The sequence below is a fragment of the Protopterus annectens genome, chromosome 8.part0, assembly GCF_019279795.1.
Source record: "Protopterus annectens isolate FY-2018-M chromosome 8.part0, PAN1.0, whole genome shotgun sequence".
NCBI lineage: Eukaryota > Metazoa > Chordata > Ceratodontiformes > Protopteridae > Protopterus > Protopterus annectens.
This window is the reverse complement of record NC_056741.1, coordinates 1341577095-1341598717: the sequence shown is the minus strand read 5'-3', so window position 1 is coordinate 1341598717 and position 21623 is coordinate 1341577095. Positions and strand designations below refer to the sequence as shown.

The window sequence follows — 21623 nt, the reverse complement described above, 5'->3', positions numbered from 1 at the left end:
ACAACTTCACATCCGACTACCCTTTCTTTCAGACCAATGGATTCTCTCAGGCCAAGAAGCCAGGTCACTCCTAGGAAATCTGCTTCTAGCCACCATCTTTCTACTGCTCCACCACCCCAAGCACAAATGCTTAAAATGGCGGAGGATCTCATCTCCCTTATCCAGGGTAGTCAGGCCACCACTTCTAAAAGGAAAAGGCACCCTTCCCCAGAAATTATGACAACAGGATTCTGAGGAATTGGACTATTCAGTTATTGAAGAGGAACAGCATCCCTTAACTGCTTATGAGGATTCAGATGCAGAGGAATTCATCCCTTCTGCCTCCCCTCCAGAGGATCTTTCCTTTGGGGAAACCCTTCACTCCCTCAGGGAACATTTCCAATGGGAATTTCATGACTTCCCACAGTCTAAGAAAAGACTTAGAGTTTATGGACCTGCCCAAGCACAGACCTCTGGGCATCCCCCCTATTTTAGAAGTAGTGGATGGTGTTTTCCATGAATCCAGCTTAGCCCCTGACGCCCTCCCTCCTGCTCCCAGTAAACCTGACAGGTACTACTGAGTACTGGATTCTCACAAATACCTGTACAGAAATCCTGCTGCAGACCCAGAGGTCATTACACAGGGACCTAAAGGAACCAAAACTAGTTCTGCCAGGAATCCTCTTCCTTCTGACAAGGAGTCCAGAGCTCTGGACAGATGGGGTAAAAAAGTATACACCTCTACAACCTTAGCTATAAGAGCACTCAGTTGTCAGTTCCATATGTTAAAATATCAACAGCACACTTTGGAAAAATTATAACAGAAGATTGCTACCTTTCCTGACTGTGCCAGTTCTAAAGAGTTAGCAGATTTACTGCACTCTGCTTGTCAAGTTGCCAAACACTCATTACAATGTGGATATGACTCCCTAGAAGCCTCTAACAAGGCAGCAGTGACAGGATCTGTTATTAAGAGACATTCATGGCTGAAGAAACAACCTCTCCCTGATCATGTTAAGTCTAAACTTAGTGGTGCACCCCTAGATAAGGAGCACTTGTTTGGGGAAAAAGCAGAAGAGGTGCTTAAAAAGATGGAAGACAAAGCAAAATCTGTTCAAACAGTAAAAGATTTCTTTCAATTTCAACTTCCCTGATTCAGCAGGAACTTTCTAAGTACTGGGCCTTCACTGCACCTAGCAGACAGGGCCAAGGTAAGCAGGGTCAGACCATCCAGGCCCCCCTATCCCAGGGCCAGCAGAGAAGCAAACAATGGACCACTTCCATCGCTAAGGCAGGGAGTTCTAAGCCAACCTTCTATGGCAAGCACCCACAATGACTCCCTCTCCCACCTCTGCCCTCCCATCTCTCATCAAAAACTAGGAGGAAGGCTCTCCCTCTTTAAAAGACAATTGGTTTTCTTTAACAAAGGACCAATGGGTCTTAAAAGATCATTTTAAGACCCATTGACAGAAACCTGGTTCAAGGCTCCTGAGAGCACCCCAGCACTATCAGGTTTCACCTCATATCATGCGTTCCGGCCCCAAAATCTGACAACAACACAGAAGGGGGGCGGTGTCCATATTCATAAAGGACACCCACACCTCAAGCAGGGCTGCAACAGGTGCAATGCAGACCAGGCTCATAAAGGGCACCCACCATAGGCAATGCCAAGTAGCATGTTACAGGCCCAATTTCACCTTCCTCTCACACCACAAAACTCAACACCTGAAATGTATCTCCTGATAAATGTATCTCCTCACACCAAATACCATAACCTTAATATATTCTGGGAAGAAAAATCAAGCCCCCCAAACACTCTCAAGCAATAAACCTGCTAGGTATAAACTCCAATGCTGGAACAGCTAGTCACCATCCTCACAAGAGGGGAAACACATTCAGGATCAACATACTTGAACATGGGATCACACAACACCAACACACACGTATAACACTGATCACAACCCTCACTGGTGAGATCAGATCATAACTTATGGTCCTCATCCCTCAAACCCCTCCCCCAAAAAAAAAACATCAAAAACCGACTTCTCTAAGGTCGAAAACTAGCAAAATCTCGAAAACTACCCCTGAGCCAAGGCCCCTGAGCCAGTGGACCTAACAAACTCACTTACGCTGAATCACAAATAGCAACTACCAACCTGCACAGCACAGCAAAATGCCTGGGCAATCCAACAAAAAACTCTACTCTTGCACACCAGCCCAGCATGGTGGACCCCAGCCATAAACAACAGCTAAACAAAAACTACAACAAGGAGACAAGCTGCTAAACAAATAGAAAAAAACCCTTGAAAGGTAACACACCTTTTGATCATTATAAGTAAACAACTAAGACTCATAAAACAATCCAACAAGGAAAAATTTTGAGAAAAAAAAATCACTCAAAAAACAAAGACAATCATAAGTTCTTCTTAGAATCAATGTAGAGAAGAGGAGGAAACTCCCAGATATGCTCAGAATTAGTTCAAAATGATGTGAAGATTACTGATTAACACACATACCCAACATACTGGCTGAACCAGTTCAGTGCAAACTTCTCCCCCTAAAAAAGGAGAGAGATATCTACCAGGATTGTAGCCCCCAAAATCCCCCACCTCCAGAGCCCAACGAAGAAACTCAAAAAACACCAAAACACATGGGACATGATGGTGTCCCCTGGCCCCTGTGTCCATTTAAACTCGATCCAAAATAAACCCCCCAACCCAAGTTACTAGCTGTTAAATCTTAGCCTCCTCACCTCAGGATAGTCAAGGAAGGGCACGCGCACGGCGACTGTGGTCCCACACAAGGGCGTGCCTCCCACCGACCCTGGTAATACCGGCCCCATTCTTGCTTTGACATCTCATGTTGCTAAAGTAGTGGGAAAACCTTCTACATTGCCCACCTGACATTTAGATCGATGGACATCTCAGATCAACCACGTCCATCGCCACTCATCTCATGGGATTGAGTACACGATGAGTCTGCCCATATCTGACCTTGTATCTGACCCGACACCTTCAGCTCACCAAAAACCCCCTCACCAAACACCAAAAGGATAAAGGGTCTCAAAAATATGTCTTATGCTGCCTGGAACTCCATGAAAGCTCTCTCTCATACCTCATACCCAGAGCTCGCTTACTCAGAGTGCATGCCAGACATATAATACAAGTGATTTGATGAATATGAAATATACTCTACTCAAAAAAGATCCCTCCATCCCACCACAAGGGGCGGAGACTAAACCTGACACGGTTATTTTTAGAATGTGCGTGAGGGAGGGACAAATTCATCAGACAGAGACTCCTGTGAACAAAAAATCCCGCACATACATAGCAGGCACTGCTGCTTTGTCTAAGAGGGATCTGTGACCAATGGATGAGATCGATCGCAGATGGGAATACCCCAGGGATTCAGTCTGCTTGACAGAGGAGCAGCAGCAAGCAATATTTTATTTTAACTAAACTAAAGGTAAGGGGTGTAAGCCACATAACTATGGGCTAGGCTTATAAATGCCCTTGGGCAGATAGCCTAGTATGAACCTATGAACCTATTTCTCAGGGATACAAATTCTGTTTCAGTGAACTCCCAATTCCAAGAGGGTACCCAGACTTGCCCCCAAATCAGTGGGCAGAGGCATTGAAACAGGTCCAAACTCTCATATCCCAGGGGGAAGTGGAACCTGTCCCCTCAGATCAAACAGGCAAAGGCTTTTATTCCAGACTATTCCTTGTTCCCAGAAAAGAGGGCACTTGGTGCCCCATCATGGATCTTTCCTTTCATTCTGAACACTTCCCTGGTGGTCCCCAGATTCAAAATGCTAACTTTGCAGTAGCTGCTGCCTATGCTAACAAAAAATGCCTGGCTAGTGACCCTAGACCTAAAAGATGTCTACCTACACATCGCCATCAGGGAATCGTGCAGAAAATTCCTGCGCTTCAGAGTAGGCTCACAACACTTTTCTCTATGCTGCCCTTTGGCTTATCTACTGCTCCCAGAGTATTCACCAAATGCTTGGCCCTGGCCATAGCATTCTGCAGACAGAGAAATATACAGATTTACCCTTATTTGGATGACTGCCTCATTCAGGCAGAATGCAAAGAAAAGCTGCTCCAGGATCTTTTGTCAAAACCCTCCTAACTTCTCTAGGTTCACCATCGATGAGAAGAAATCAAAGCAAACGCCCTCCAGGACGATCATTTTCTTGGAAGCACTGCTGGACACAGTATCCCAAATAGCCTTCCTATCCCCAAAAAAGCAGAGCTTCCTGCCTTTCTACTTTCCCAGCTGGCTTCCAGAAGTCGCCTCACTGCGAGGAAGTTCCTGCAAGTCTTGGGGTACATGGCATCCTTCTAATTCTTCTGGCCTGGCTTCACATGAGGAAACTTTAGTGGTATCTAAAGAACCTTTGGTGTCACACTCTGCTTCTAGAGACCTCTCTCCCTCTCATCCCCTGTATAAGGCCCGAGTTTCACTGGGGGGCAGGGGCCTGTGCCAAGAATAATGGGCTTCCCTTCATCCTCCACCCTATAGGCCAGGCCATCACCACCTACACTTCAGACATTGCTTGGGGCACACACCTAGCAGGCAGGTGCACCCAAGGTCTTTGGGATGCCCAGCACCTTCCCTTACACATCAGTCAGAAGTAAGTTATGACGGTACAAAAGGCTCCGACATCCTCAAAACCCCATCTCAGGCCAGTGGTTCTCCTTATCAAAACAGACAACACCACAGTACCCAATCTTACCTGACAGCCTCCGCTATGGGATTACAACTAATTGCCCAATACCTACCAGGCATCAACAACACCATGGTAGACCAGCTAAGCAGAAACTTGCTGGACCCCCACGAATGGCAGCTCCACAGAAAAAATCTTTTTGCAAGTCATTCAGGAGTGCAGAACTCCGGAGGTGGATCTCTTTGCTTTGCACCTCAACCACCAGCTGAAAACATTCTGTACCAGGGAGTATCGCCACCTAGCGTGGATGGTGAATGGCCTTGGCCTTCCCCTTGAACTCCCTCTTTGTATACACATTCTCTCCTGTGCCTCTTATTCTCAAGGTACTGATCAAGATAAGGGAGGAGAGACCAAAGACAATCCTCATTGCTCCAGACTGGCCCAGACAGCATTGGTAGCCCTTAATGCACAGCCTGACATTACAGCCTCCCAGGCAGCTTCACCTGATCTCAGACCTCTTGACCCAGGTGGGGAGGGAATGCTGCACAAAGACTTGCAGACTCTCAAACTGTTAGCATGGGTAATACTTTAAAAGCAAACAAGGGGTCTCTGTTATGCAAACAGGTCCTAGACATTATCACAGATGCCAGAAGGTTCAGCACCAGAAAATCTTACACAGGGAAATGGGAAAAGATTCTGCTCCTGGAGGTAGTCCAGAGGGGGCAGTACCTCACAACCTTCCATCCCCCTTATCCTGGACTATCTAGCCAAGTTACTCAATAGTGGCCTCTTCTTCTCTTCTATTAAAATCCATGCCTAGGCCATTTCAGCTCATTTCGATTCAGACCAGCCACTCTTCTCACATCCTTTGATTAAACAATTCCTCAGAGGGGCTTCTAATATCAGACCTCCAGGAAAGCCACCCATGCTAGCCTGAGACATGAATTATGTTTTAGAAAAACTAACCTTAACACCATTCAAACCTGCTGCTTCAGCAGAATTGAGATACCTGTCCTGGAAGACTGATTTCCTACTAGCTATCACTTCAGCCAGAAGGGTTTCAGAACTTCAGGCACTCATGACCACTGAGCCCTTCATCATTTTCCATGCAGACAGGGTCTCCCTGAAGACTAACCCCTCCTTTATGCCCAAGGTGGTATCTGATGTGACCCTCAACCAGGCCATACATCTGCCCACCTTCTTTTCCAACCCTCAAAACAAGGGGGAATGAATTCTACACTCACTAGACATGCACAGAAAACTCAGATACTACCAGGACTGTACTAAACCCTTCAGAAAAACAGACCAGCTTCTTATCAGCTTTGCCCCAGGGGCAGAGGGCAAGCCCATTTCCAAGCAAACCATTTCCAAATGGATATCACACTGTATCCATTTCTGCTACAGACTACATGGGAAACCAACTCCTAAGTCTATTCGTACCCATTGTACTAGGTCAGCCTCAACTTCCACAGCATTCCTCAGAAGAGTTCCCACCAGGAACATCTTGGAAACTGTCACCTGGACCTCTGTCCATACCTTTACAAAGCATTACAACCCACCTCTTTTCTCTAAGTCTAGGGCAGGGTTTGCCTCTGCAGTTCTGCAGGGCTTGCTGACCCATGTCTAGGGCTCCAACTAATCCTTCCACCCCTCTCCTCAGCTTTGGGAATCCTCCCACAGGTGATAACTGCAGTAGTGAAACACGAAGAACATAGTACAGTTTTGTGCACTTACCATAAATGTAGATGTTCGGGTGTATTCACTGTTGCAGTCCTGGTTTCCCTCCCTCCTTCCCCCTTATATCCTCTTTCCCTAAGGGGACAAAAGCTTCCCACGGTGGCTTTTAGCCACCAGGACCACTTTACCATATTTTCTTGTACTTCTGATGGGTTTGCAGTAAGAAAAACTAATGTAATGGCATTGGCTGGCTTGCTTTATAGCACTGACAACCTGACATCAGACTGCAGGCGACAGCAGCTGATGCAGAAAAACATTGACTATGGTATTCGGGCCAGCCGAGGGCTACCACAGCAGGGATAACCCCACATATGATGACTGCAACAGTGAATACACTTGAACATCTACATTTGTGGTAAGTGTACACAACTGTACTTCTCAAACATTTCAGTCTTCATACTGTGGTTATAGAGCCTTCTTATGTTGCATGCCGCGCGTGTAACACTTGTAAGGGGATTTGTTTGCCCCAGACATGCACATGCTAATTGAGAACTGCCATTTAGCAGTGGTTTGCATTGGTATTTGCAACATTGTGCATAGTTATTGGCTCTTGTAGATGGATGTGCCATTGTATAAATGATATAACCATGAGGTGTAAAGGTCACTTGACAGCTGCTTGAGATTTCTGCCTGGTGATTAAAATGAATATGAGGTGGGAGTGTGAAGCAGCAGCTGTATTGCAAGAGGGGGAATTCTGCAACAGCTGACTGTGGCATCTGATGTAAATGCCATCAAATCACCATGCATACATCAGGGATTCAGCTGCATACATACTGTGGTAAACTGCATGACGATGCATTGTGTAATTCCAGTACGAGATACCAACTAAAAAATGCAACTTGTATCAAACTGTTGTTCCACATCATGAGTTTCATGCCTGACTCATTTCATTTCTGCTGTGATTTGTTTCCTTACAAACCCAGCTTAAATTGTCACATTTGATGTGTGCTGTCACCTTTGTAACAGCACATGCAGAATCTTGCCGCTTTAGTCATAACATATATCATAAATTCTACAAGTGTTCAGAAGCATTACATTCACAGACATTTGCCAGACTGCCAGTGACAAATTCTAGTTTTGTCTGACAATGTACCATTTATTTCCCATTGTCTGCCATCTGAAATGTGACAGTGCTGTCTTAATATTAGACTTCCTCTGGCTGTTAGCACACTATGTGACAGTCACTTAATACAACTATCATTTTCATATTAACTTCCTGGACATGCACTCAAGTCAGCATATTAGCCCAGCATAGCTAAATCTTAGCATTTAATCTAAGGAATTTGTAACATGAGCTTTGCACTCTCTCTTAACCTGTCCTAAAGTTTCCATGGTTCTGTCTCTTTTTCTCTCTCTATTCCCAGTGCCCACTTAGTACGTGTTTCAGGTCCATCTTTCTCTAAGTGCTTTCCTGTTGGTTTGCTGTGATGTGTATAGTTACCGTAATAAACTTTACTCCTTTTTTGTTGTTGTGTCTTTCGGCTTATCTCGGATGTTCATCATGCTATACTGCTGCAGTCATCACACTTGGGTTATCCTGTCGTCAGGGGGTTCCGCAGTCGGCTGAATCCCAAAGTCCTGGTCCGGCGTTGTTTGTCATCGCCTCTTCCCTGACGTCAGTGCGACAGGGGTATAAAAGAGACAGCCGACCCATTTTCTCCAGTCTTTCTTTCCGCGCGGTGCCCGATGCAGAAGCAGTTCGCAAGTGCCGGTCTGCCAGCTCCTGAAATTTTCAAATAGAGTTTCAGCCCGAAGTCTTCTCTAAAGCTAAGTATCCCGTTGGGGAAACTTTTCTTGCCTCAAACCGATGTCAGACAAAGTTAATAATTGTATTTCTTGTGGGAAGCAAATACCTCATAAGGATTTTCATTCTTATTGTATTCCTTGCCTAGGCCCAGACCACGACATCTCTGGTTGTCGGTTTTGTGCTAGGTTCAACAAACGTACAATTAAGCATTGGGCAGAATTCGCCCAGCATTATTTTGGCAGAAAATTTAACTATAGCATGCCGTTGGAGCAACTGACATCAGCAATGATTAAAAAACGCAAAGATAAGGACCGGCAGCCAAGGCCAAGACCAGATACCGAGGACTCAGCAAGGCCTGACGCCAGTTCTCCGGTTTTCAGCGAGGCGCCTTCGCAGCCCCTGACTACCGCTGATTCAGAATTTCTGACTGCATCCCAAACCGAAACTGTTGGGCCTCAGGATCCGGTTCCACCTCACTCCTCGGATGCCAGCCCTGATGGGGATCCGGAAATTTTGGAGAGGCCTTCGGTCTCGGAGGGTGTTTTCAAACAGACAACTGCCTCTGCCAAGCCTTATACTAAGCTCAAAGCCCCCTTGAAAGTTAGAAGACTGGGGCCACACTCCCCCCCCCACAGGCCCCTATGCCTAAAAAACAGATGCTTAAGATGGCTGAGGATTTAATTACCCTTATCAGGGGATCCCAACCCCCACCTGACAAAAGGCCTAGACTGGAGGAAGATTATCCTTCCTCTGACCAAGCATCCATTTCCTCAGGCAACTCTGATGACCAGGATTACTCCTTCCCTCCTTATGAAGACTCAGATGCTGAAGAGTCCATTCCCTCTGTCTCCCCCCCTGAAGACTACTCTTTTGGGGAAACTTTACACACCATGAGGGAGCACTTCCACTGGGAAGGCCAAGATTATTCTGACTCCAAGAGAAGACTCTGTGAGTTTCTTCTTCTTCCACAGCATAGACCCCTGGCAATTCCTCCAGTTTTAGACATTTTGGATGATGTTTTCTCTGAATCCAGTTTAAACCCAGATTCCTTACCTCCAGCACCAGCTAAACCTGACAGATACTACTGAGTTCCTGATGCTCATAAGTTTCTATACAAAAGCCCTAATGCAGACCCCAAGACCATTTCCCAGGGTCCCAAAGGGTTAAGGCCTCTACTGCTAAGAATCCACTTCCTTCTGAAAGAGATTCCAGAGCATTAGAAAGATGGGGAAAAAAAGTGTATACGTCTGCCAATTTGGCAATGAGGGCATTAAACTGCCAATTCCACATGCTAAAATACCAACAGTATTTGATTACGCAGTTAAAGCAGAAGCTGATCCCTCAGACAGATAAACTAGATTTGAAAGAGATGCAGGATTTGCTGCATGCAGCAGAACAGGTGGGAAAACATACCTTACAGTGTGGTTTTGATTCATCGGAAGCCTCATGTAGAGCAGCTATCACAGGGTCTGTCATACGTAGGCATGCTTGGCTTAAAGAACAAGCCTTACCAGAACATGTCAAAGCAAAGTTATTGGATGCTCCATTGCAGAAAGATGTGTTATTTGGTGTCAAAGCAGAGGAAGTTTTGAAGAAAATGGAAGAAAAGGCAAAATCTATGCAAACGGTTAAAGATTTTTTACAGGTACAACCTCCTCATTTCAGCAGAAACTGACCATCAAAAAACTGGTCCTTTCCTGCATCAGACAGACCCCAAAGAGGTAGGTACAGGCGCCCAAGGGGCAGAGGCCAGCCACAAGGTTCTTTCAGGCCTAGACAATGGCATACAGCAACTCAAAGAGGTGAAGACAAAAGATCTCAACCCTTCAGGAAACAAACACAATGACTTCCCTCTTCGGCTGCCAAGAAAAATTGCCCTGGCAGCACCTTTGGGAGGGAAACTGGCTCTATTTCCACAAAATTGGCGCATCATAACAAAGGACAAATGGATTCTGGACATTATTACTCGAGGCTACAGATTTCATTTCCACACTTTACCTCGGATAACAGGCATGCCAAATCTGCCTCCAAACCAATGGGCAGAGGCTCAAACGTAAATTTCAGCTCTCATGGATATGAAAGCAATTCAAAAGGTACCTACAAAAGAGCAAGGTCAAGGTTTTTACTCAAGACTGTTTCTAGTCCCAAGAAAGGACAAAGCCTGGAGGCCCATCTTAGACCTCTCAGTTCTGAACACATACCTGGAGGTACCCAAATTCAAAATGCTCACACTACAGCAGCTTCTTCCCATGCTGGGCAAGGAGTCTTGGCTGGTAACGTTGGACCTCAAAGAGGCATACCTGCATGTCCCTATCGGAGAAGATTGCAGAAGATACCTCAGATTTTTGGCAGGTACAACACATTATCAATTCTCTGCATTGCGCTTTGGCTTATCTACTGTGCCCAGAGTATTTATGAAATGCCTGGCATCAGTAATTGCATACTGCAGACAATGAGGAATACACATTTATCCATATCTGGACGACTGCCTGATCCAAGCGGACAGCAAGGGCATTCTATTACAGCATCTGGCTTTTGTAACACAGCTGCTCAGTTGCCTAGGGTACACAGTAAACTAAAAGAAGTCAAAACGAATACCCTCGCAACAGATAATATTCTTGGGTGCCAGCTTAAATACAACGGCCCAGATGGCTTACCTCATGCCAGACAGACAAAAACAATTGACTCAATACTTCAAAAAGATAGCAACTTTTACCCAGCTCACTGCAAGGAAAATCCTGCAGGTATTGGGGTTCATGGCATCATGCATGCAACTAATCCCATATGCAAAGCTGCATATGAGAAAATTACAATGGTACCTGAAAAGTGTATGGTCTCAACACAGGCACAGCCTCGAAACAAATATACCTATCATTCCCTGCCTTCAAAAAGAGTTCCTATGGTGGACTCAAGCATGTCAAACAAACAAGGGTCTTCCTTTCGTCTTACCTCCAGCAAATCAAACCATGACAACAGATTCTTGAGACTACGCCTGGGGAGCACACATGGCAGGACAGTGCATACAGGGCAAATGGTCTGCAAAACAAATGCATCTTCACATCAACTAAAAGGAGATGCTAGCTGTGCAAAATGCACTGACAGCCTTCAAGGACCTCTTGCATCCAGGACAACTTCTAATAAGCACAGACACAACACCACAGTTATGTGGTACATAAACAAACAGGGAGGAACACACTCCTACCCTTTATGCAGACAGGCTATGACCTTATGGAACACAGCTTTGACCTACCAAGTACAACTACAAGCACAATTCCTGCCATTAAAGGAAAACATATTGGCAGACGAATTAAGCAAAAATATGGCAGACCCTCACGAATGGAGACTACACCCACAAGTATTTTCAATGATAACTCAAAGATGGGGATGTCCAGACATAGATCTATTTGCCTCCCCAACAATTGCCAATTACAAAAATTCTGCACAAGGACTTATCACTCCCTAGCCTGGAAAATAGATGCTCTATCATTCAGTTGGTCAACACTGACAGTCTATGCCTTCCCTCCACTACCTCTATTGACCAAGGTATTATTGAAGGTCAGATCAGAGAGACCACAAATGATCCTCATTGCTCCGGACTGGCCACGCCAGCACTGGTACCCATTACTAAGGACCTTGACTCACAGCCCTCCATGGATCTTGCCTCAATTCCCACTACTGCTGACTCAGAAAAACTATCAAACCCATCACAGCCAGCTCAGAACTTTAAATTTAGCTGCATGGAGAATTCCTTAAATTATCAATCAACACTTCTCTCAAAGGACGTCCTGAATGTAATTATGGAGGCCAGGAGGCCCAGCACCAGGAAGACTTACTCAGACAAATGGAAAAGATTTTTTGCATGGCACCAGGCTAAAGGTCAAAATCCTTGGATACCAAACATTCCTCAAATACTGCAATACCTAACTGAGATGCTACACAAAGGCCTTTCCTTCTCCTCCATTAAGATCCATGCTTCAGCCATTTCAGCTCAATATAATACAGATCCCCCAATTTTCTCACACCCTTTACTTGGGCAGTTTCTCAGAGGGGCTAAGAATATAAGACTCCCCAGAAAACCGCCAACACCAACTTGGGACCTGAACTTTGTTTTAGAAAAGTTAACACTACCTCCTTTTGAACCAGCATTCTCAGCAGAACTACAATACTTGTCTTAGAAAACAGCCTTGTTACTGGCTATTACCTCAGCACGCAGGGTCTCAGAACTACAGGCACTTATGGCAGTGGAACCTTTCATCATTTTCCATCAGGACAGAGTCTCTTTACGAACTATAACCCTACCTTCATGCCCAAGGTAGTATCCAGTGTGGCGTTGAATCAGACCATTCATTTACCCACCTTTTATCCTAACCCACAGAATAAAGGAGAAAGGTTCCTTCACTCTTTGGACATTCACAGACAGCTATGTTACTATTTAGATAAGACAAAGATCTTCAGAAAAACTGACCAACTCTTTGCATCATATGCTGCAGGTTCACAAGGAAAGGCTATTTCAAAACAGACCATCTCCAAATGGATAGCACATTGTATCTGCTTTTGCTACTCACACCATGGAAGGCAGTGCCTGTTAATATTATATCCCATTCTACCAGGGCTACTGCAACCTCAGCAGCCTTTCTCAGAGGGGTTCCAACCAAAGACATTCTGGAGGCAGCTACTTGGAGTTCAGTGCACACCTTTACCAAGCACTACCACCTTCCATTATACTCAAACAGAGCTGGTTTTGCCACTGCAGTTCTGCAGGGCATCCTAGCATCACCTAACCCAGTTTAGTACCAGCCACCCTTCCATAGCTTTGGGATTCTACCCAAGTGTGATGACTGCAGCAGTATAGCACGATGAACATAGTACAGTTTTGTACCTAGCGTAAATGTTGATGTTCGAGTGGTTATACTTCTGCAGTCCAGGTTACCCTCCCTCCATCCCCTCTACATTCCAGGGTGTTAGTTACAACTCCATGTACATCAATCTGTTGGATGCATGTCTATATGGTGTATTTGCTAACAGCTAGTACTATTGCTCATCTGCTGAGGTATTGTTGCAAAGCTATTGTATTGCCTTCCTAGTTGGGGGCACCTGACATCTGGGGCAAGAAAAACTGAAGAAAATGGCGTCGGCTGTCTCTCTTATACCCCTGTCGCACTGACGTCAGGGAAGAGGTGATGACAACCGACGCCGGACCAGGACTGTGGGATTCGGCCGACTGCGGGACCGCCTGACGACAGGATAACCCAAGTGTGATGACTGCAGCAGTATAACCACTCAAACATCTACATTTATGGTAGGTACAAAACTATACTTTAGGGGTCACCACAGCAGAACTCCGGTCCGCTAATGTTTGGTGGTAGATTTTTACGTGCCGAGTTACCAGCCCTGATGCACAACCTTCAACGAATGCACGCCCATTCACGCATGCCTCCACACAGAAGATGCTCTAGCTGAGAATCGAACGGGACAACGTCTTGCTGTGAGGTGACAATGCTACCGCAGCACCACTACCATGGGAAACTACTCCTTTTTTAAACACTTTAATTACAAATGCAGTCATGTGTGGTTCATTGTCTTTTTTTTTGTAATGCACCTATTGCATTTCCTCATAGACATCCTCTCTTTGATGACCTTTTGGCCTGAAACACTCCCTTGCCAGATAAAAGCACTGCTATTTACAGGATTTGTTCTAGCAGTTCTAAAAGGCACTTGCTTTGTGTGTGGAAAATTGTGAAAAGTCCTGCTTGTATAGCTAGAACCTGCTTTGGCAGGTACAGTGACCCTTGTTTTGGTGCAGAAAGATTCTAGTTCAGCTTTTCATTGTTTTTTATCTGCAGTTCGTTTCTCTGAGATCCATCTCCTGGCAATTGTGATTGGAGGGGCCATTGGACTAATCATCCTCATTGTACTTCTGGTGACATGCATTAAGTTATGCTGCAGAAGAAAAAGTCAAGACAGCTGGGATGGAGTGGAGTACCATGACTGGTAAGGACAGTGAAAACATTTTAGTATGCACAGTAACTTCAGTATCGCCAAGAAGGCATTGGGCCATTAATAGTGTATTGAGTTTGTCTAGAATGTTTTTTAGAAAGAGAAAAAAAATGACTGTTTTTATTCCGAGCTTTTAATTGTGTGATAAAATATTTTAAGTATGATAGTCGGTGAGCTGTCAGCTGCTTTTCTGCTTCACCTGAGTTTTGTTATTTCAGGATAACCGATACATATTTGTCAATCTTCAGGATGTATATGTCGGGGTAGGTAGGCACCTGTACTTTATGGAACTTAGAAGAAGGCATTGAAGGGTTAAGATGCGTTCTAGGCATGAGGTGGAACATGCACACACATGAGCTGCATTAAAAACAGACTAGCAGTTAACAGCACAGGAAATCTGTTCTTGCGTAGGCAAGCATGTGCTGTCTTAGGGTAACACTTCTAGACACTTTGATTTTCTGGTTGTTTGCATGTACTTCTCCCGGCACTGTTTGTCAAAAGCTTCTATATTATTGTCTTATAACTTCTAGACAAGTACTCCAAGAATATCATCTCCTTTGAAAATATCGGTCTTCTTTCAGTTTTGTATGCAATGCTGTGAATAAGGTCAAACCAGAAGAGCATTGGCCAGTCCAGTTGTCACTGTCTTTAGGCAGTTGCTACCACCCGTCTTTTCACTTCAGTAAGAATCTCTGTTGACTTGCACCACACTGCTTTTTCCACAAATTCTTTAACGGTATCAGACCATCTCTACTTGGGGGGGGGGGGGGGGGGACTACCTTAAGTCAGATAGTTATCTTCCATTCAGTCTCTCATCGATATCCTTCCACCTCTGCACTACTTACAACCATCATTTCTGGACCCCTGACAGTACAAGGTGTCCATCCTTCTATCTTACCCCATCTCCTGACAGTACAAGTTGTCCGTCCTTCTGTCTTACCCCCATCCTTCTTGCAGAATATACAAATAAAGTTGCCTTGGTTTGTCTAAGTAACCCACTTGCTAATCATCTCATCACCCTCCTCTGCATGCTTTCCAGCAGATCAGTGTCCTTTTCTCTTTATGGCCTATACAACTGTGTACAGTGTACAAAATGTGGCTTTACCAGTGGCCTGCACATTGAAAGTGTTACATCCCCTATCTGGGCCAGTAATCAGGGAGCCTGATTCCTCATCACTGACACTGGAGAGGGATGTTCACTTGAAACAAAAATGGATACACACAGTATTTCCAGATGCAGCTCTCTGCATCAAGCACAGTTTCCCTCAAGAGCACAGAGAGAACACACTCGGTCCAGGGTCTGGTTTTCTCTCTCTCTTCGGCCACAGTGAGACTTCCCACTGGCACAGCTGTAGAGTTGAGTCCTCAGCCAAGTGTTCCTCTAACACCATCTTTGTGAAACCAGTGCTTCATGTCCCTGCTCCAAGCAGGTGACACACCTACACTCATGGAGATTTGGTTTACACATACAAACCTGGGAAAGGCTGGAACACATTTACTAGCTATGGTCCCTTCTCCCCACACTATAAGGTAGTTACTGCCACCAGACACTCCAGAGCCAGCTTAGCAAAGCCAGCTAATTTAAGGCTCTTACAAGGCTACCCAATTATATTTTGTGAAATTAATACTAATACAAATTGGTGATGCTTTCACCAATGCATTAAGGGTTTCAGGAGTGGTCACAGTGTCACTGAATAAATATAAGTACTCTCAAAGGTTAAAAAGTTTTCTAAAGGACCAGCCACAGTGAAAAGTTTAAATATATTTAATAATAAATAATAAAAGAACGTGAAAATACTAAATATCTGGTTACAGTAAACACCAGAGTTTGTCACAGGAAAATATTAAAATAACACAGATGAATAGATTCACACACATACAGAAAAACAGTACTTAACTAATCTCACTATATTTTCCTGACTGATCTAAATAATTACTATTCCCTGGACACCTACTAGAGCAAGGCAAGATGAAGAAGGTGAGTTAACCTTCTTTGTCAGGTTCCAAAACCAGAATAAGCAGAATGCAATGAGTCTTCAGTCTAATCTAGTATTAAAACATAATTTTTGTCCTAGATTAAAGAATGACATCTCATACTTCTGGTCACCTAATTTCTGGTTCCCAAACTACCCCCATTGCTATAAACTGAACCAGACTTTAGCACATATATGCTACCATACACACAGATAGAGCTTTGCTGAGATGTGTTATAGCATCTGGAAGCTATAAAACCATAAAACACTTCAACTCCTCCTACAGGAGCTAATAAACCATTCTCTGACACATACATTACAACTCTGGCTGCAGTCAGAACTGTAAGATACAATCTTTATGGCCTAAAGTAAGTCATTTAATTTATTACTGTTTTTCAAAGTTAGCTGGACTGAGATTAACCTCTTGTCTTCCAGTAGCCTCTGTTAAAATCAGTTACAATACAGTCAGGATGCACTGTTGGTACATTTTTAACACAAGCAGCTTTAAAAATACATTTTCAACACAAGCATCTCTACAGATCAGTTTGATATACAAATAGCATATACTTAAAAATTTTCAGCTAGCTGTGCTGGCATATGTTATACATCTACTGCCATATTTCTCCTGGCATAGCTGGCAATACCTTTCATCGCCACAGAAGGTATACCTAATGTGGCTTTATCAGTGGCCTATACATTGAAGGTATACCTAATGTGGCTTTACCAGTGGCATATACATTGAAGGTGTATTAAAAAGCAGGTGAGACCTCATTTTTTATGAATGCTGCAAACAATTACCATTTTTTATGCACCCCCTAGTCAGCAGTGCCTGTTTCTGTTCTTTTATATTACTTTCATGACATCCTTATTAATTTGGGTCTCATTCCCATAATTTTCCACCAGTCTCCTGGGTGACAGATTATGAGCGGTATTACTTAAGTCTAAATATGGGCTATGCACTGGATTCCCATTGTGAGATTTAACCTTGTTCCAGTCCCAGAATGGCTTCATGTTTACATAGGAAGACTTTTGTTGGGTAAAGCCATGCTGTTGCTCTCCATTGAGGATAATGGCTTTCAGGAATATAACCACTCTGCCCTGCAGAATTATTTCTGTTGGGTCCCTGGAGATAGAAACTAGATTAACTGCCCTGTAAATGTCTAGCAATTTATTGGTTCACCCTTCCAGCCATCTGTGTAGGGAACTAGCTTACTGGTATCATACCAAAATCTAAGGAAAAACTGTATGGCGTATTAGCCTGTATTTGCAAAGAACAAGGGCTCAGGTGTCTGGGGCAAAAATGTAATCATTTTCAGTGGAAGTCACTGCAGGGTAAATTTTACATTTTCCTGATGTGCAATCACATCATAGTTGTGTAAGTAAAGGGATTACAAGGGGAGTTGTTCCCACAGAGAAGTAGCTTTTAACTTCTGCTGTAAACTTACTGCACTTGTACCTGAAAAGCCACCTTTTGCTCACATGACAGAGAACCACTATATTGCCTGACGAAATTATCTACAAATATTTTAACTGCCTTGTTATTACCCAGTCCAGTGTGGCAAGTCCCCAGCACCTGTAGCTCTCCACTCCTCTGCACTCTTTCCCTAGTCACTGGCCTATCCATCCATCTTCTGCTAGTACCGTGTTGTTTATGGTAAACAGAAGTGAAGACAAGTTCAGTAGTCTGTTCCCTGGTCTCTTGGTATCCTTTTCCAACCTATATAGTCTAGTCTTTACTCAGATGTTGCAGTGCTCACCAGTTTACATAAACAGCAAATAGAAGTTATGTCCTTACCATAACGTTCCATGTGGAGTGTTCATCTCGCCTTTGTTCTTACATGGGCAAGCTCTGCATCGAGAAGAAGCTCGAGACAATCTAATACCCACAATCCCCCTCTGCCTTTACCTCAGATCTAGTTTGCAAGCAAACCAATCTACATAACAGCACATTCATGCCATACATCTATACATACATAAACAGACACATATAAAGTATATGTGAATACCAACTATGTACACAGAATAATGACAGTAGCAAAACAATGCTTCTGGCCAGGCATCAAAGAACGTTCTTCCTGGGAGGAGATGAACACTCCACATGGAACGTTATGGTAAGGACATAACTTCTATATGTGATAGTGTTCAATCTGCTTGTTCTACACATGGGTAGCGTCCCTAGCTCCTAAATCCTGAGGAACTCACGGGAGGACGTTCTTGAGCACAGTGGAACCAAAGGTTGCCCTGTCCCTAGAAACCTTATCTACTTTATAATGAGAAATAAATGTATGTGGCTTAGACCAGGTAGCAGCTGCACAAATAGCATCCAGAGGTAGGAGCTGCATGAGCCAAAGACGTAGATATTGATCTTGTGGAATGTCCCTTGGGTTTGTTTAGAAGGGTTGATTTGCAGACTCATACATAGATTATACAAAACCACTTTGAAAGAGTTCTTTTGGTAACTGCAAGTCCTTTCCTGCTATCAGCAAAAGCCACAAAGAGTTGATCTGTTTTCCTGTGATCTTTTGTTCTATCCAAATAAAACCTTAGCTGTCTGTGAACATCCAATTTGTGTAACATATACTCCATTTTGTTGGAGTGGTTTTGAAGAAAGTGGGTAATTCAATGGACTGATTAATGTTGTTAATAGAACACACTTTAGGGAGGAAGGATGAATTGGTTCAAGAGAAACTCTGTCAGAGTGAAAGATCAGATAAGGGTGCTTGATGGAGAGAGCCTGAAGTTCAGACACTGCCTAGCAGAAGTAATGGCTACCAGAAAGAGAGTTTTCCAGGACAAAAATTTTAATGGGCAAGAAGAGGCAGGTTCAAAGGGGGCAACATTAATTTAGATAGCAACAAGTTTAGACTCCAAGGTGACGAGGAGATCTGACCGAGGTCTAATATGAAAACTCCTTTTAAAAAGGCTTTACAAAGTCTGTGAGCCATGATAGGAGCTCCACATTCTTCCACATGGAAATTAAATGGCAGCCAATTGAACTCTTAGAGTAGCAGGAGAAGCACCCTGATGAAATAAGTCTGTTAAGAACTCTAAAATCTTATTCAAAGGAGCTGTAAAGGATCAACGTAGTGTGCCCAGAATACAAACCGCTTCCATTTGCTAGTATATGTTTTGGTAGTGGAAGCGCCACTAATATGTCCTGGACTGCTGGTGACAAGAGATTAGACCTGGCTAAGTTAGAATTGGAGCAGCCAAGCTGCTAGATGGAGTGACAGGAGCGGGATGGGGAACCCTGACGAGTGAGTCAATAGATCTGGCTCTGGGTCCAGAATCCAGGGTCCCAATGCAGTGAATTTTCAGGAAGGGAAACCAAATTTGACGAGGCCAGAATGGAGCAATGAGGATTATCGTCCTGTGAAGGTTCCTGGCTTTCTGGAGAAATTTGATATCAGAGGAAATGGGGACAAAGTAGCTCCTGCATTTGGCATTCATTGGAAAGATCCGCCACTGACTGTTTTAGAGACCACTGCGCTCAGCCTGTCGGCTATGACATGAGCCCACTGCCAAATTCTCATGGCCTCTCTGCATAGTTGATAGGACTTGGTTTTTTGTTTATGTACCAGACTACCGACATGTTGTCCGTCTGAACTGCAATAGTCCCTAGAGGAAGAAGGGGAGCAAAGTGTTGCAACGCTAGAAACACTGCCCTCAACTCTAGAACATTGATGTGCAGATTGTACTCCAAATTGGTCCATTCGCCTTGGACTGTCTGTCCCTGAAAGATGCCCCCACCCTATCAGGGAAGCGTCCGTGGTCACCGTATCTGTGGGGGTAGTACAAACGGCCTTCCCTGGAAAGGTTGCACGTTGGAGCCACCAGTTTAGATCTGTTTTGCAAGTCTTTGTTATGAGAATCTCGTGTGTTAGAGGTAGTTGTTGAAATGACCATTGAGCAAATAGTAGCCATTGTAGAACTCTCATGTGCAGCCTTCCCAGGGAATTGCAATGAGGGAGGCTGACATGAGGCCCAACACCTTCAGTACTAGCTTTGCAGGAGATTTTCTTGACAAGAGTAGAAGACGATGTGAGTCTGCAGTGATAATATCCTTTCTGGGGAAGCCTCAGAATTAATTGACGGTGTTTAACTCTGCTCCTATGAACAAGATATTTTGTGATGGCTGAAGTAAGGATTTTCCAAATTTACGGAGATCCCTAGGTGAACACACAGTTGAAGCACATAGTCTCTGGCCTGCAGTTGGTGGCTGAAAGGAGCCAGTCGTCCAGATACGGAAACACCTGAATCCCTGACGCCTCAAGTGAGACGCTACCACTGCCATGCATTTGGTGAAGACCCTGGGGGCTGAGGTCAGACCAAAGGGCAGGGCTCGAAATTGAAAGTGACTGGCTCCCAGCCGAATGATCTCTGGATGCCCTGGCCATTTTGATATGGTAGTATGCATCCTCTAGATCTATTGAGCACATCCACTGCCCTTCTGTAAAATGGAAGGATCGATTGAAGCGTGACCATTGAACTTTTCTTTCTTGACGAAAGTATTGAGGTAGCTTAGGTCTAGAATGGGCCTCCAGTCCCTGTTTTCTTTGGAACTAAAAGAACCTTGAGTAAGTCCCGAATCCTTGCTGGTCCGCTGGGACTGGCTGGATGACTTTTTTCTAGCAGCTTTGAAATTTCTAAAGCTGCTGGCTCCAGATGGGTACATCTGGGAGTCTTTTCTTTGGAATGGGATGGGATAGGAAGGGAATGTTGTAACCTCTGGTAACTACGCTTTTACCCACTTGTCTGTAGTTATATTTTGCCAGGTCTGAGGGTATAAAGACCCCGACTGCCTCCAGAGCAGGACAGTCGGGCCTCCTCTCAGGAGTGCTGGAAAGGTTTACCAGGGAGTGTTTCCTGTCACCTTGATGTTGCAGACCTCCTCTGCCTCTAGAGGGCATCACCCTGTGTGCCCTGGAAAGACCCTTGGTTTTGTTTCCGAAACCACATTTTCCCACCGTGTTGCCCTTGGTCTGGTTGGGTGGAAAACGGACTCCGACAGCAGACAGAGTCTTTCCCTCTTGTTCACACCGGTAAGGGTCTCCTTTACCTTGGGGCCAAAAAGAGTGGCACCGTCAAATGGGGCGTTGTAAAGGAAGACTTGAAGGCTTCCCATAGGCGCATCCAGGATTGTCTGAAGAGCAATCGCTGAAGTTGCTGCCGCCGCGAGGAAATCAGCCTCATGGACGAGTTAACAATCGATGTTAGGGTATTGCGCTGTCACTTTCTCTGAGACAGCTGCATCTGTAGCACCCTGGAGGGTATCTCCCAACTCTTTGACTAGATCCCTCTGCAGACGTGTAAAATGGGTCAAATAGTTCAGGGACCGCATGGAAAAGCCGCTGAACTAAAATGCGCTTCCCATATCTATCCATCGCCCTAGAATCTTTATTAGGCGGATGGACAGACGAAGAAGACACATCTCCTTTTTCATGGCTGCAGCCACCACCATAGCGCCTACTGGAACTCCTTTAGTAAGGTAGGACTTATCCTGAGGTGCTGTGATGTA

At 44.5% G+C, this 21623-nt stretch overlaps 1 protein-coding gene across 1 annotated transcript in view; it reads left to right on the top strand.

The window, feature by feature from the left end:
• The window catches only part of MPZL2 (myelin protein zero like 2), a 364232-nt gene that overhangs the window by 279587 nt on the left and 63022 nt on the right, over positions 1-21623 (top strand). Inside the window, exon 4 of the mRNA XM_044080887.1 lies at positions 13979-14126. Within this exon, the coding sequence (XP_043936822.1) occupies positions 13979-14126 (148 nt within the window). The remainder of the gene's footprint in view (positions 1-13978; positions 14127-21623) is intronic.